The sequence below is a fragment of the Nelumbo lutea genome, chromosome 1 (assembly GCF_056320005.1).
Source record: "Nelumbo lutea isolate HS-2025 chromosome 1, American lotus-T2T, whole genome shotgun sequence".
NCBI classification, from domain to species: Eukaryota; Viridiplantae; Streptophyta; class Magnoliopsida; order Proteales; family Nelumbonaceae; genus Nelumbo; species Nelumbo lutea.
In genome coordinates, this window is record NC_142684.1 from 129,151,413 (window position 1) to 129,168,366 (window position 16,954).

General features: G+C 37.0%; 1 protein-coding gene across 9 annotated transcripts in view; it reads right to left on the reverse strand.

The window, feature by feature from the left end:
* LOC148877512 (serine/threonine-protein kinase EDR1-like) overlaps positions 1 to 16,954 on the reverse strand; it is a 164,759-nt gene that overhangs the window by 100,931 nt on the left and 46,874 nt on the right. For all 9 annotated transcript variants that reach the window (XM_088942079.1, XM_088942073.1, XM_088942072.1 and 6 more), the window contains 2 exons: positions 6,129 to 6,320; positions 5,685 to 5,944 (listed from right to left, as the gene is read on the reverse strand). In XM_088942079.1, the coding sequence (XP_088798205.1) occupies positions 5,685 to 5,944; positions 6,129 to 6,320 (452 nt within the window). The remainder of the gene's footprint in view (positions 1 to 5,684; positions 5,945 to 6,128; positions 6,321 to 16,954) is intronic.

Genomic DNA, 16,954 nt, shown 5'->3' on the forward strand with positions numbered 1-16,954 from the left:
GCTTGGTTTGAAAGATTCACAAGGTTCGTTAAAAGTCAAGGATATAGTCTAGGACAATCTGATCATACTCTTTTCACAAAGAAATCCACCAAAGACAAGGTTTCAGTTCTGATTGTCTACGTTGATGACATAATCTTGACTGGAGATGATATTGAAGAGATGAGCAGATTGAAGCAGAGCTTAGCCAAGGAATTCGAGATTAAAGACTTAGGCCAGCTAAGGTACTTTCTTGAATGGAAGTGGCAAGATCAAAGAAGGGCATTGTGGTTTCGCAACGAAAGTATATTCTAGATCTCTTGAAAGAAACTGGAATGAGTGGTTGCAAACCTTTAGACACTCCGATAGTAGTTAATGCTAAGCTTGGAGAAGTTAAAGATGGGGTTCCAATAGATACGGGTAGATACCAAAGGCTGGTTGGAAGATTGATTTACTTGTCACATACACGTCCAGATATTGCCTTCGCTGTGAGCATGGTGAGTCAATTTATGCACTCCCCGTACGAAGAACATCTTGAAGTTGTGTATCAAATACTTAAGTATCTAAAAGGCACACCAAGAAAAGAACTCTTCTTCAAGAAAAATGAGAAGAGGAATTGAGGTGTATACAGATGCGGATTGGGCAGGTTTGATTACTGATAGAAGGTCAACTTCGAGGTACTGCACATTTCTTGGGGGCAATTTAGTTACTCGGAGAAGAAAGAAGCAAAGTGTAGTTGCTAGTAGTGTTGAGGCTGAATTCAGATCAATGGCTCAAGGAGTGTGTGAGATTCTTTGGCTAAAGAGGGTTCTAGCAGATCTTAAGAGACCAGTGAGTTTTCCTATGAAATTGTATTGTGATAACAAGGCAGCTATCAGCATTGCTCATAATCTGGTTCTACATGACAGGACTAAACATGTGGAGATTGACAGACACTTTATAAAGGAAAAGCTTGAAGAAGGAATAATTTGCACTCCATTTGTACCAACCACGCAGCAAGTTGCAAATGTCTTGACTAAGGGCTTGTTGAGACAGCCATTTGAGCTTCAAGTTAGCAAGTTGGGCATGATAGATATCTTTGCACCAACTTGAGGGGGAGTGTTGGTAAAGTAAGAAAGATAGGATTTGATTGATTAAGAGATTTGAATAAATTTAGGAAGGATTAGATTTGAATAATTTTAGGAAAGTCATATCCTAGGATTAAGGGAACGATTTAGTCAATCCCTGATTGCGAGAGATTCTAGGGGTCTGCCTTTCCTATCTTTTCTTATCTAAGTTGTATGCTCAACATGTTTTTATCATCAATAAAGAAAATTCTCTTTTCTCTCTCCCTCTATATTTCGCCACAAGTTATTTGTCTCTTCTGTGAATCTTATTACATTAAAATCTCCTCCAATACACCAAGGCCCTTCCCATAACCCTCTTATGTCACCTAATTCTTCCCACATCTCATTTCTTTCCCTATAACTATTTGGTCCATAAACATTTGTCAAGACCCATTCAAAGTCATCCTCCACTTGTAGGAATTCAATTGAAATTGTGAATCTGCCTATCAGTTCCTCCTTGCCTTGTACTACCTCATTTCTCCACAAAATTATAATTCCTCCTGAAGCTCCCCATGAGGGTGACTAGGCCCAACTCAGCCCTCTAGATCTCCAAAGATTTCTAGCCCATTTATTGTCAAATTTTGCCAACTTAGATTCATGTATTAATACTATGTCAGGGTTTTCTTTCCTAATGACCCCCTTTATTACTACTCTTTTCCTCGCACTCCCCAAGCCTCTAACATTCCAGCTCAGAGTTTTCATTTGAAATCACCTCGAATTAAGCCCAAGCTGGAAGACCTTATTACCTTTTCTTCTCTCCCCCTTCTCACTAAATTCCTTATCCCCCTTCACATCTAGTTTCAGTCTCTCAACTTCATTTAATTTTTTCTTTCTAGTTTTTTTAGGACCATCTGAATTTCTAGTGAGGGCCTTTAGAGCATTCGGGTTTTTCAGTTTGCAGCCTAATTTCTCCACAAATCCTGTTACGGTTTCTATCTCTTCTCGTGTTATATCTTAGGTCTCCTTCCTATATTCTTGTTCTGAGTCTGGTAACTCCTTACCCTTTCCTTCCTCACCATTTCCTTTGTCCTCCCATATACCTAGTGGCAGTTGTTCCGCCTTCCTCTTTAGCTGCTCAAAACTAGCACTAACTTGCTCCTAGATTATCTCTCCTCTTAGCCTCTCTTGCTCTTCCTCACGCGTGAATCATAACAACACACCTTTCATTTCTGGTTCTCTCTTGTTCGAACTGAGTTGGCACTCCTATCCCACAACTTTTTAGTTAGCTTTATGCATATTACAACCATGATTAATTATTTCGATATCAATGAACATTCTTCCATATAGAGTTGGAGAAATCCCAGAGATATCTCTCAAAATTTGCAAATATTTGGAAAATCTAAAAAATTAGGAAAATTTTCTAGAAGCATGGAATTAGTTAATAAATCTTCAAGAGATTATTAGAAGAAATATAATTGCACATTTTTAAGGCTCAAAACCATAACAAAGAACTATATAAATCAAAGAGAAAAAATTAAGAGATTGTAGTAGATATGTTTCTCCTATCTCCCTTTTGGTCTTTAGCCATCTTCTCTTCTTTAATAGTTGTCAAGGCAACGCCTAGGCGCCCTTGGAGGCTCGCCTTGCCCAGTCGCCTAGCAGTTTTGTGTACTGTCTTATAAAATACTTTTATATTGTTTCTTTTTTAAGATTATAATTATAAAATAGACATTATTAAACAAAAATATTCACTTTTTGTGTTTATAAACTAATTTCTTTTTATTATTTTCTTATTTGTTAGGGTTTAATCAACAAAAACAATGCTAACTGCTGTATTGAACCCTCAAAAACTTCAAAATTTGAACCAATAAGGGAAAAACTTAAAGTTTTGTCTAATCAACACATTTCTTCTTCGTCTTCTTCCACCTTTTCTTTTCTTCTTTTCCTATAACAAAAGTAGGAGTTCAGTACCCATATTTTTTGAATTTTCTTTTCTTTCTTCTTTTCTTCTCATAAATATGTTGATTCTCTAGACAAAAACATGAAGTTTATAATTTTCTTATGAAAATCATGGATAGTTATTAGGGAAAGGTGGTTATGGAACCTAGGGAACTACCTAGGATATGTATTTTTCACTTAAAAATTTCCATCGCCTAGGCGATGCCTAGGCACCCACCAAGGCGACTAGGCGACAAGGTGCCCCCCTGTCGCCTAGCCTCGCCTTGGCTCCTTGAAAACTATGCTTCTTTATATATGTCAATTATTTGCCATTTTAACTTTTGTCTTTATTGTTACTATATGTTTTGATTAGATTGAGAATACTCTTTTGTAATAATATGCAATTTCTTTTTCTTTTGAATCATAGTGACTTGGTGAATCATATCAAAGTAGCAAGCCAATATCAAATCACCAATTCCCTGCTAGTTCTTTTGGGAAAATATTTTTCAAAAATATGATGATTTTAATGAAATATTGAAGTTTTTTAATAATATTCTAAAAATTTAAATTTTAAATTTTAAATATATAGTTAATCATTGAAATCTAAAATACAGCTGACATATCAGCAAAATATCAGGGATATCTGGAAAAAAGATTCCCAGAAGATTTTGTATCACTACCTAGCAAATGAGGATATTTTGGGAATATATTGCCAAATATCGTTGTGAACCATGATTACAACTTAGCCTAATACAATTCTGCCCTATTGATCCCTTGTCTCAGTAATACATAACCAAACCATTTGTCGATCTCTTAAGTCTTAACCAGTTGGAAATTATACACCAGCTTACTTGCCAGCTGACTTTCTTCCGACATAGCATATCTGAATCGCCATATACCTTTCTTATTAGTCTTCAACTAACCTACTACCATCTTTAAGTCACCTTCAACCAATATAATCTCCAAGGGGAGTGCCTTAATTAATCTCAACCCTTGGAGTAAGGCCAATACTTCAGCTCTCACCAAGTCATCATGGTTTAAGGGTCCTGAGAATGATGCAATTCCGTTGCCTTGCTCATTATAAAAGACCCTTCCACCACCTGAAGGCCCCAGGATTCCTAGAGAACATTTGTCAAAGTTCAACTTTATATTAATATTTTTTAATAAATGACTTTAGAAAATTATGACTCAGTGAATTCCAAGCTGGTTGCATGTTTGGCCAAGCTGTTGAAGATGCAGCCACCAAAGACCATCCTCTAAAAATATTATTAACAGAATATGGTTCAAAAGTCATCAATTTCTTCACCCAATAAGACACTTTAACTGTGATATATTCAATTAAACCTCCCTTTCTGTGCACCTTATCTCGAAATATTGTCAAACTCCCTTCCACCTAGATAGTCCATATCAACTAGAGATCTCGTTTGGCAGGGGGGGGAGGAGGGGGTGTTCCACCTGCCTGCAGCCAAAGAGGAGAGAAACCAATTCCAAATGCTACAAACTAAAGGATAGGAGACTACTAAATGATGAATTTCCCCACATGCATTACTCAGAAAACATTTAGAATGTGAGAGACATCAGTTCGGTTGCACTGATCCATTCTAAATCTCTTTACCAGAAAAAGGAAAAGGTTGAGCCAAGGGGAAGCCAAGGAAATTACACAGAAGAAAGATGCACAGGAGAATAGGCCAGATGGGTTGGCTACCCAGACGCAACCATCTTACGAAGACTCATTTAAGTCAAACCCCAGCAAAGGAGCGCAACAAATTTAGGACTATGGGCACCTAAGAATCCCCAAGTCCTTCATAGAAACCAAAATTCCAATTGGTGGCAAACTCTATTGTTTTAACACTCTATTTAACATATCCCTGGCAAACCCCGTGTATCTTCAACCACTGAAGTGTAAAACAACGAGATTGATACAGAAAGCTGAAATATAACCGGTTGAAGAATGTAGATTGAATACTACAAATAAAACTTAAACAAGTCAAAAGATTGTTCTAATAAAATTAATATAGTAAGATTCAACATCATAATCATCTAAATCCTGTTCCCACTATATGGAGTCATCTACATGAATCCAATTTCACCATTTCATTCTGTTCAGTTCCATAAACATCATTAAATTATGGGTGCTTAAGTCATTTCTTATTACTTCCACCCAAGTCCTTTTCGTTCTGTCCCCAACTCTTCTAGCACCTTCAACTTGCAACAGATTGCTTTTTCTAACAGGTGCTCTGGATGGCACTCTATGCACATGACCTACATTTATGATATTTACTGTAATAAATGTAGTAACACTACCTATTATAAAAAGCTTTACATAAGCATTTCAATAAAGAATAAAACAAAATCATCAGTGACTGAATGAAAGCCTGCAGGCCCTACTCGCATAACTTTTTTTATGAGTGACCTTAATCTTTTGTTTACCTTTCGTAAGTGTAAAGATATACAAAGAGGGGGGAAGCCAAAAAGACCACATATAGTATGCAGCTCTCTACACCCAAATACAAACTACAAAGTCTCACATAGTAAAAGAGCCACCATAGAATATAGCACATCATAAAGTAATAAAGAACTGAAACACAAATTTTTAACTATAACCAAATTGAAAGAAGAAAACTACCAAATCAACTATTTTACAACAATCTTCCACTCAGCTTTTAGATAATTTTCAAGATGCTCTCCAAGAAATCAATGAGAAATCTAACATTATATGATTACCCATCAGCATCCACTCTCTCTGAAAATCCATATAGAGGACTGTTTGGTTCAAGGGGTGAATCACAGGAGTCATTCTCTGCAGAGTCACTCTCTCCTGCAGCAGCAATATGGGACATGACAATTGCCTTGGTTGAACATGGTATTAGTTGCCCAGGAAACCTCATAAGATCAACGAGTAATTCCACCGAATTCAACACAACTATCACAGACATATGCTTATATGAGTCTGCACGCTCAATAGCTCCATCACTAGGCAGACCCTGACAAAGTGAACAGATTATTGATGATTCTTGAGAAATAATGGTTGGCAATGAAAAATACTGGAAAAAGACCCTCCACCATGAAATAATAGACACCAAGACTAGAAAAAATATTCGAGATATTTACAAGAAAGTAGATGAAACAATATGAGTAATTCAAACTAAAAATAAAGAAAAACCTTACCACAATAAGCTTACTCTCAAGATCTACAGTATCTGCAAGAACTTTGAATAGGATCGCTCGAGAATGACAAGAACCGTGCTTTATTTGTCCCAAGAGCTGGACACCTCGATTCTCTGAAGCATGAGAGATGTCCTCAACAGAAGATTTTGCTGGACTTGGTTCTGAATTTGGCCGTTTATAAATATCAGAAACCTGCACAAGAGAACATTGAAGCATGCAAGTAAACACTAGTTATATGTACAAATTCCCTGTAATGACAAAGATGTAATTATTAACCTATATTAATGTCTATAATTGTTAGAAGTTGTACTGCAAGCAGGTGTATGTATGTCTTTTCAGTTCAGTTATGAGTCAGTTTTATGTAAGGGTAGTTCTTTCATTCTACCCCCATTATTTTCATTACAAGCTAATTGATTCAGGGGAGAGAGTTTTTTACCTGTCCACCAATTTCTTATTTATCTCGTGTTTGATCCATTAGAACAGCATCATGTGTTGCCTTTTCTCCAAACTCCCTCCCCAAATTAACCCCCTATTCCAAACTATCTCAAGTTGATAGTTGATACATCCATGAAGTAAGACAATGCCCACATTCTATATATTACTAATAGAATTCTCGTAGCTTCTTAGGAACCACCTCCATCCCTTGAGAGAAAACAACCAAAGAATACTCATGACAATCTGTTCAGTTGTAAGATTCAAGGTTGAGTTGGGTAGAATAAGAAGAAGAGAAGAGAGAGCCCCTACTTTGGGCACCCAAATACAAATAGATGAAAACGACCAAAAGGCCCCTGCATTACAAATATATGCAGTGAACATGTAGGCATATCTCTCCATTGGCTTTCTTCTCTCTTGTGAAGATATATCTTGATGTACATTATTAGTATAGCCCTTGTTGTACAGTATAGTATTCTTATTATTTTATTTGTTCTTTCTATCTTTCATCCCTATAAGGGCATTCTTGTAACTGGACGATCTTTCATATCTTTTAATATAAAGAGGCTCTTTGGGGTGAGGGTCGATTATTCTTGACACCCCTAATCTGCTGTCTCTTGTTCTCAATTCGGTTCACATGGTATCAGAGCAGGTTGCTCTCTGATCCATTTCTCCTCTTTTTCTTGATCACTTGAGAACTATTATCAGTGTCTATTGGTTCTAGATTGTTTTGATCTTTCTAGGAACCATTTCTCTGTATTCTGCGCATCTAGTAAGAGAGATTCCGTTAGATCTCTCTTGTTTGACATCAGTTTTCCGTAAGATTTGAAAGGAAGTGTCGCCTAGCCCTCCTCAGCATATTCTGAATTTTTCTTGACACCCCTAATCTGCTCTCTCTTGTTCTCAATTCGGTTCACATGGTATCAGAGCAGGTTGCTCTCTGATCCATTTCTCCTCTTTTTCTTGATCACTTGAGAACTATTATCAGTGTCGATTGGTTCTAGATTGTCTTGATCTTTCTAGGAACCATTTCTCTGTATTCTGCGCATCTAGTAAGAGAGATTCCGTTAGATCTCTCTTGTTTGACATCAGTTTTCCGTAAGATTTGAAAGGAAGTGTCGCCTAGCCCTCCTCAGCATATTCTGAATTTTTCATTGAGATCCGTTAAGTTTTGAGAGAGATCTATACATCTCTTCTGGGCAGCTATCTCCAGACTTTCCTTTTCTAGACTGTGTATCCAGTCAGTGTTTCAAAAGGCGCGCCTGAGGCACAAGGCGAGGCGTTTTCGAGAGTTGGCGCCTCGCATGGGTCAAGGCAGCTACACTTTAGTAAGGCGCTCGCCTATGCACCTAAGGCGTGCGCCTCAGACCAGGCGCCAGGCAGTCTAGGCGCGCGCCTATGTTTGGTTGCCCTTTGTTTTTCTATTTGTTTTTAAATTGACTTTTATAGATAGATTATAATCATATATGTATAGATTATTTCCTTTTATGTGCCAAAATGGTTGGGATATGGTATAGCAAATATGAAAGAAAGTCACGACCCTCTCAAGAGAAAAAAACTTGCCATGCAAGGCTTATCAGATTCCCAGTATCAATTGAAGTCTCGAGCCCTCAGCCCCCACGTTCTTCTTAGATCAACAAGTTCAGGCCATCTCTCAATCGAACAACCACCTTCGAAGTTCTATCAGAGGCCACCTCTCAGTCAGATGACCAACTGCAACGTTCAGGCTTTCAGCAATCAGCATCAGGTATTTGTTTCTTCTTTTTTTACACTGAAAACAGGGGTTCCGCCCGCCCCCTTGTTCTTCTTCTTTTCTTCTTCTTCTTCTTTTCTTCTTCTTCTCCTTCCCCTTCTTCTTCTTCTCCTCCTTCTTCTTCAGTTCTTCTTCTTGTTCACAGAAAAACAGGGGCTCCGCCCACTCTTGTTTTTTTTCATTGTCTTTCTTCTGAAATATTTTTACGGTAAAACAGGGGCTCCGCCCCCTTCTTCTTCTTTTCTTCTTCTCCTTCTTCTTTTTCTCCTCCTTCTTCAGTTCTTCTTCTTGTTCACAAAAAAACAGGGGCTCCACCCACTCTTGTTTTTTTTTTCATTGTCTTCTTCTTCTTCATTGTTTTTTTCATTGAATTTGAAAACAATATTTTTTTATCAGCAGCAAATATCAGTTTGAATTTGAAAACAGTAAAACAGAGCTCGACCCCTTTCATTTTTTATTTATAGTTTTTTCTTTGCTTCTTTCTTCCCCAACTTTCTTCTTCCTCTTCTTCTTTTCCATTCTTTTCTTTAAACGAAAACAGGGCTCCCAGCCCCGTCTCTGTCTGAACTTCTGTTTCAGACTTTAAGTTCAGTTCAATACTTCAGTTTTCTATTTTTGTTGCATTATTTTCTGAACTTCTGGTTACAGAAATACAGAATACAGATTGAAGTATTGAATGAACTTTCAATAAAAATAAAAGAAAGAAATTAAGCATTATGCATTAGCATTACTGATTTCTATTTCGGTATTTCCATGGTTAGCTATTTTAGTTGATTTGTTTTTTTTATTATATAGTTTTATTTTGATTGATTATAAAATATTAATTTAGTTTCCTCGTTTTTTTTGTACAACTAGATACGGATGAAGGCAATACTTCTCATGAAACTAGTAGTGGTAGGAGATCCAGCATGAAAGTATTGCTCTTTAAAAGACCCAAAAATTACAAATTCTGTGGAAAAGTGACTAATGGAGGAATTTATAGGGCAAAAGAGCACATTTTTGGTGATAGGAGGAATGTTAAAGGATGTATCAAGTTCCCTAAAGAAGTTAGGGAAGAAATTTTGGGATATATGCAAAAGAAAAGAACGATAAAAGAGAACATGATGATGGAAGAAAGGGATAGAATCCCTGATTTTGATGATCATGAGAATATGATTGAAAGTGAAGATGATGATGATGAAAGGATAGGTAGGATCCATCGTATGGACGCCAAAACTGTTGCGGAATGGGTGGGCGAATTTCAAAAATTTACTACCTTCCTTCCAACTGGGAATCGCATTCCCTGATTTTAGAATCAAAATTCAAGGATCCTACTTGAACCAAACCAGACCAAATTTGAACCAGAAGAGAAGGGAGTGATTATACCTGATCTAGAGAAGTAGTATCTCCCAACGTTGGTGTTCATGCCCAAAGAAGATCCCAAGATCAGTTCCCACTGAAGATGACACAGTGATGATAGAGCCGAACCAGTAGTGTTCATCCCACGAACCAGGTTCTTCTGAAGAACTTGATGGAAGACTGTGAGCACCACACGACCAATCAAGAACCTTTCTTGATTTTCTCTAACTGAGAACTCGAACTGGCAGAAAAGGTGGCGGCGGCTGCTAGAGGAGAATGCTAGAGAAGAAAGTGGCGAACTGCTATTTTTTTCTCTAGGGTTATCTAAGATCCTATCCCAAGAACACAGGGTGGTCTACTGAAAACACCAAGGGTTCAAATTCAAGTAATTCGAAATTATTGTTTTCCCCCTCTTTCTTAGTGATTAAGAAAACCTCCTAATCATATTAGGAGTTGCCCTTATCCAAATCAGTATTTGGATTAGGACTCCTCTTAATCTTATCTGTAGATTAGATCAGCTTTTGGGCTTAACCTAATCTCAGATCCGCCCCTTCAAGTAACTGATCAAATCAGCCCAAATCGAAATGAGCTTTAGGCCCAATATGTATCAAGTGCTCAATAGTCTTCCAAATTGTTGCCTAGTTGGGCTTCTTTGTATGGTGTGGGACCCAAGCATTGATCTACAAATCAGTCGCATGGGTTCGGCCCAGCCTCTAATACAAGGCCTAGCCAAATTCACTGGAAAGCCCAGTGAACCCCTTGAGCCCATCACATGGACCCCATGGGCCCAACACTTACACTAAGTGGTCCCTGGGCCGAGCCATCTTATAAAAACCCAGGGACTGTGGGCAGATGCAAGATTAGCCCATCAGGTATTATCCTAAATAGCCTTACACTTAACCTCTCAGCCCATAATGATCAAGCACTGCCCGACAAGAGAGGACCTCTCCCTCGGCTGCAAGGAACAGTGTTGCACTCTCTACTCACTTGGATCCCACGAATTAAAACAATTTACAAACATTTTGAAACCATATGTAAGTATATATCATATATATAACTTTTGCAAAACAAAATTCCAACAATTGAAATCAACTGTCGGCACTTTGGTTTCCATCAGAGAGAGTGCATCCCCGATCATTACCTTTGTCTAACAAAGGGGCTGATCCCATCACTATGATCACCTACTCAGATGAATTCTCAGACTGTCCCAACATACCCAGGTTTTGACCCCTGCTAAGGATCTAACTGATTGGCATATCAAAGACAGCCCAATCCGACACCTAGTGTAGTACCATAATCGGGTCTAGGGGTCAGGTGTAACATTCCAGTTTGCCCATCAATATCCAAAGTCCAAGGCAATACTGGAAATCTGGTCCGGTTCAAGGGTTCAAGTAATCCTACACTGTGTGTGCCTTGGGTCTCACCCTGGCAGCTGAGACAAACCACCCCAACAGTTGGCAACACACCAGTGTCAGCCTTGGTAGGATAAATCTCCCCAGACTTATCCAATGGATGTGAACATTTAAAACCAACACAAGTCTCATTAAGTGTCCAGTTTTAGGGTCTTACACAGAAGCATAAAACACAACATGAATCAAACATGTACTTTATTTATTTACATTAAACATCAAAAGTACATCAAAACTGATTTTAGTTAAGGGCATACAAAATTGTCTAACAGATGATGTAAAGGTTTGTGGTGTTGGTAGTTCTAGTTCATGTCCTAGGCCTTTTACATCTGTTGGATCAAGTTCCAAGCCACCCATTAAAACACAAAAAGGGCCTATGGATAAGTTTTTGACAACACCTAGTTCGGAGCAAGTTGTAGAGATGAGAAGGGAACAAAAAAGAATGAAACAAACCACCATCATTGAAACATATAACGAAGAAGGGAGGGAACAAGTTTGCATACGTATTGTTAGGTGGTTACATCAAGCGGGTATTCCCTTAAATACCATTCGCTTGAAAAGCTTTGAAGCTATGGTGGAAACAATTGGGCAATTTGGGCCTAGATTAAAGATCCCAAGTTATTATGAAGCAAGGGTTCCTTTCTTGAAAAAGGAGGTTGAATACACGAAGCAAGGGTTCCTTTCTTGAAAAAGGAGGTTGAATACACGAAGACATTATAACAGCATCATAAGGAGGCATGAGAAAAGTGGGGGTGTTCTCTAATGTCCAATGGATGGACTGACAGAAAGGATAGAACCCTAATCAATTTTTTGGTCTATAGTCATGTTGAGATGATGTTCATAGAAAGCATCGATGCATCGAGTGATATAAAAACAGCTGATAAATTGTTTAATTTACTTGAGAAGATGGTTGAGAGCATTGGTGAAAAGAATGTCATTCAAGTGATTACCGATAATGCTTCAAACTATGTTTTAGCAGGTAAATTTTCTAACTTGTTTTTTTTTTCTTTACAAATTATAACTTTTACTTAGTTTTTATTGTCTTATTTCTAAAATTATTACTTTTGTGTTATTAGGAAAATATTTGATGGCTAAGTATCCTCATTTGACTTGGACACCGTGTGCTGCCCATTGTATGGATCTCATTCTGGAAGACATTGGCAAGTTAACTATTGTCAAGAGGACTATTGAGAGGGCTATAGCACTAACGAGATACATATACAACCATCCGGACCTATTAAACTTGATGAGAAAGTTTACAAGTCAAAGGGAATTGATTAGGCTGGCCAAAACCCGCTTTGCTACTTCCTATCTTACATTACAAAGCATTTTTAAGCAAAAGAGGAACTTGAGGGAGATGTTCAATTCTATTGAGTGGAGTGATAGCAAGTGGGCAAAGGAAGCCAAGGGTAGAAGGGTTGCAGAGATAGCAATGATGCCTTCATTTTGGAATAACATTGTATATATTCTTAAGGTATGCAGCTCTCTTGTTCGTGTCTTACGCTTGGTAGATCGTGAAAACAAGCCGGCTATGGGTTACATCTACGAGGCTTTTGATAGAGCAAAGGAAGCAATTCTGAAGGCATTTGATGGTAAAAGGGAAAAGATATCAGAGATTTTTTAGAATATTGATAGGAGATGGGATTTTCAGCTCCACCAACCATTGCATGTGGTTGGTTTCTACTTAAACCCTGAATTTTATTCTGATGATGCAGAAAGAATTGATTCAGATGAAAAAATTATAAATGGCCATTATAAAGTAATTCAGAAGTTTGAAAATGACAAGAACAAGTTGAATACAATCATTGACGAATTATCAAGGTATAAGAATGCAGAAGGGATTTTTGGTAATAACATGGCTATTTGGCAGAGAAAGATAAAAGCACCAGGTAAATATTCATAATTTCATATATAGTCAATTAATATTTCTGTTTAGTTATTTTAATAATTGCTATTTTTATTTAGTAAATTTGCTCATTTAGTTAATCTTTATATTTTTCATCTGATTGGTGGACAGCATTTGGTGCTTCAGCTCCAAATCTACAAAAAATTGCTATCAAAATTCTTAGTTTAACATGCAGTGCATCTGGTTACGAGCGGAACTGGAGTGTGTTTGAGCATGTATGTCTTTAACAAATTTACTTGTGTAATTTATCTTATATTTATATTTTACATTTAAATTTCAAATTTTTTAGTGATTCAGTGCTATTGTATGAATTCACAGATTCATACCAAAAAGAGGAATCGCTTGGATCAAAAGCAATTAAATGATTTGGTGTTTATTAAGATCAACCAGATCCTGAAAGAGAATTTTGATTCCCGCAGTTACACCTATCCCATCTCTCTCAAAGATATTGATGAAAGTAATAAGTGGTTATTGGGAGAGATGGATGGGGCTGAAGATAACTTGGTACTTGATGATGGGGATTCATTGACATGGGGAGATATTGATGAAGAGTAACTAAGATATACAAGATCTAGAGGCTCAAGTTCAACTTCACAGTTACGAGCCAAGTGGCCCAAGGCAACCAATTCCAGAAGACCTAGCACATCAAATTCCCAATTTCATTTGGAAGATGAAGATGAATTTGACATAGAAGAAACAGAAGAAGAGAATATCGATGATTACAAATCTGATGAGTATGAAGATGATATGGAGTTTCCAAATGAAGAAAAGGGAAATGATGAGGAAGAATAAATGCTGGAATCTTGAGGAAAAAAGAATCAAGAATGGATCAATGGATCAATGGAGTCAATGGACATATGAGAATATATGATTTTGAGATTTTGTATAGGCAGTAAACTTGCTTTTTGTATAGGTTATGCAATGCTGGAATGATGATTGATGAAAGAACCTTTTTTTATATTAGAAAATTGATATTGCATATTTAAATATTTAATATATAGCTTGTTTTTTGAAATATTTTTCAAATCTGATTCCTTGCTTATTACAATAAATGATTAATTTTTATATTGATTTTGTTACGTGTGAGTGTAACGGTGTGAGCCAAGGAGAGGATAATGATACCAAGAGGTAAGTGTCTTTTAAGTGTTAACTTCATTAATGCTGATTATCAAGTGTTGTATAGGACCATAGGTTGTGCTCATATTGTCATATACTCATATTCTTTAATTCAGTGTTAACTTCAATAATGCTGATTTCTTAATTCTGTACTTAACTACTTATTGCATATTTTCCTGATTAACCAATTGAATCATTGCTGATTGCATATTCTTTAATTCTTTTATATTTAATGCTGATTGCATTTTGCATATTCTATAATTCTTTTATATTTAATCATGCTGATTTCATAATTTTTATATTGAATCATTGCTGATTTCATACTTTATCAGTTTATGGGTTTATCTCTAATTTTTGTTTCTGTAGATTCAAGATTGATCATTTCCTGATTCTTTATCTTCAGATTTCTGATAAGCTGATTACATTACCTCTAATGAGTAATATCTAATAATCTAAGTATCTAATTCTAACCAATTGAGCTAATAATTAAGTAATTAACTTTGTTTTTTGATATTTTCCTGATTTCTTACAACTTTTACATTTTTTCTATTTTTTTAGTTTTTTTTATTTTGTGCACCTTTTTTAAATAGACGTGCGCCTCGCCTTGCGCCTTGTGCCTCAGGCGCATTTGGAACCTATCATTTTTTGTGCGCCTTTCGCTTTTAAAACACTGTATCCAGTTTTCTCCTATTGCTAGATTTTGGACAATCTCTGGTGATAGTAAGGGGTTTCTTTTCTCAGTTTTTTACTCTCTCGGATTGGATTATTACTTATCTTGCTTGCTTTGATCAGTTTTTACTTCAGACTAGTTTTTTTTGGACTATTGCCGAACCCTCTCTTTGCTGTTTTTATGTTGTAATTGCTTCAGATTGAGGGGATATTATTCCTGTGAAGATGAATGGACAAAATTATGGGATGTGGAAATTCCATTTTGATTTTTATGTTGAAGGGAAAGGTTTGGAAGGACACCTTAATGAGACTGTCACTAAACCAACTGAAACCGAGGTCAAAGCCTTACAACAATGGAAACTGGATAACGGCAAGCTTGTTTCGTGGATTCTTAGTTCTATTAATTATCATATTTCTGTACCTATGAGAAGAATGAAAACAACCTGAGAAATGTACATATCTGGAGAAAGTTAATCAATAGTCCAATATATCTAAACAATATCAAATAGAATCAGAGATATTTGCCTACAATCAAGGAGATAGAAGGATACAAGAATATTATTCAGATTTTTTTGATTTGTGGGCTGAATACGAAATCGTCCATATTGATCCATCAGACTAAACAGAATGTGTGAAATATCTCCAGAAAACATTGAGAAGAGAAAGGTAACTCAGCTTTTGATGAGGCTTAGACCTGAATATGAGATAACCAGGTCCAATATTCTGAGTAACACTTCCAGATCTAGATTCTATTTGAAGGGAACTACAAAAGGAAGAGACTAGGCTTCTCACTGCAGTCGGATTTGATGGAAAGATGACTAAAGTTGGGGCTGAAACAGCTTTTATTGCTCATGGAGGCAAGAAATCAACCTCCAAGGACTTCTCCAATACCCAGTGTTATGAGTGTAAGGGTTTTGGACATATTGCCTCTCATTGTAAGAAGAAGAATGTGTGCACCTATTGCAAGCAACAAGGTCACATCATTCCAGATTGTCCAATATGACCAGCTAAGCTTTTCAGAAAAAGACTCAACCCTGGGCTTATTAGGTAACAGATGGACAGGTAACTGACACTGTTTCCACCAAGGGTGATTCTTCAGTGAAAAGTGATTCAACTAGTGCTATGGATGAAGAAAAGGTTCGGCAATTGGTATCCTCTACTTTCTCTGCTATTGGCTTGTCTGGTAAGTTCTCTGCATATTGTTCTTCCCCTTCACATGCTTGGATTATAGATTAAGGTGCCACCAATCATATGACAAGAGCCTACCTAAATCAACCAAATCCATCTACTAGGACTCACCATAAATACATTGTTACTACCAATGGTGAAAAGTTAGACATTATTAGTAGTAATGACGTATCCCTTAAACTGTCACACACTAGATCCTTCCCTCTCAAAAACCCTCTTAGTACCCAACCTTACTGCTAAATCTGATTTCTGTTGGTCAACTTGTTGATGAAGGAAATGTTCTCACCTTTTCTCATGATGGTTGCTTGATACAGGACCAGTACACTAGGAAGGTGAAGGGGAAGGGGCGTAGGCTGGGCCGTCAGTTTGCACTAGAGCTCAGAAGCCTCAATCAAGAGAATCCTCGGCTTTTCTTAGTTCTTCTATGTTTGATTCTCTGTTGAGTTATAGAAATAATGTTTGGGATTTATGGCATAAATGATTGGGTCATCCATATTCTCAAAAGTTGAAGGTTTTGTTTGATTCCGGTATAATTAAAAATAAAATTCTCCTGTTCGTACTTTTGATGTTTCTTGCACTGCTTGTTATTTGAGTAAAAGTCATGTTTTACCTTTTCTTCACACTTCTAAGCATGCCACTACAACTTTTGAGATAAAACATAGTGATGTTTGGTCTACTTCTATTACTTCACGATTGGGATACAAAAACTTTGTATTGTTTATAGATGATTGTACCAGATACACTTGGATTTATTTTCTACAACACGGATCAGAGGTTTTTGCAACATTTAAATTATTCCATACTATGGGGCAAACTCGTTTCAAGTGTACTGTGAGTATCCTCCGTTCAGATTCAGGGGGAGAATATAGAGACGGAGACTTTTAGGAGTTATGGAATTCAATCTCAGCGCAGTTGTCCAGACACTCCACAACAGAATGGTGTAGCTGAACGAAAGAATGGACATATCCTCAGTGTGGTGTGGACATTACTACAGGAATCCCACGCTCTAACTTTG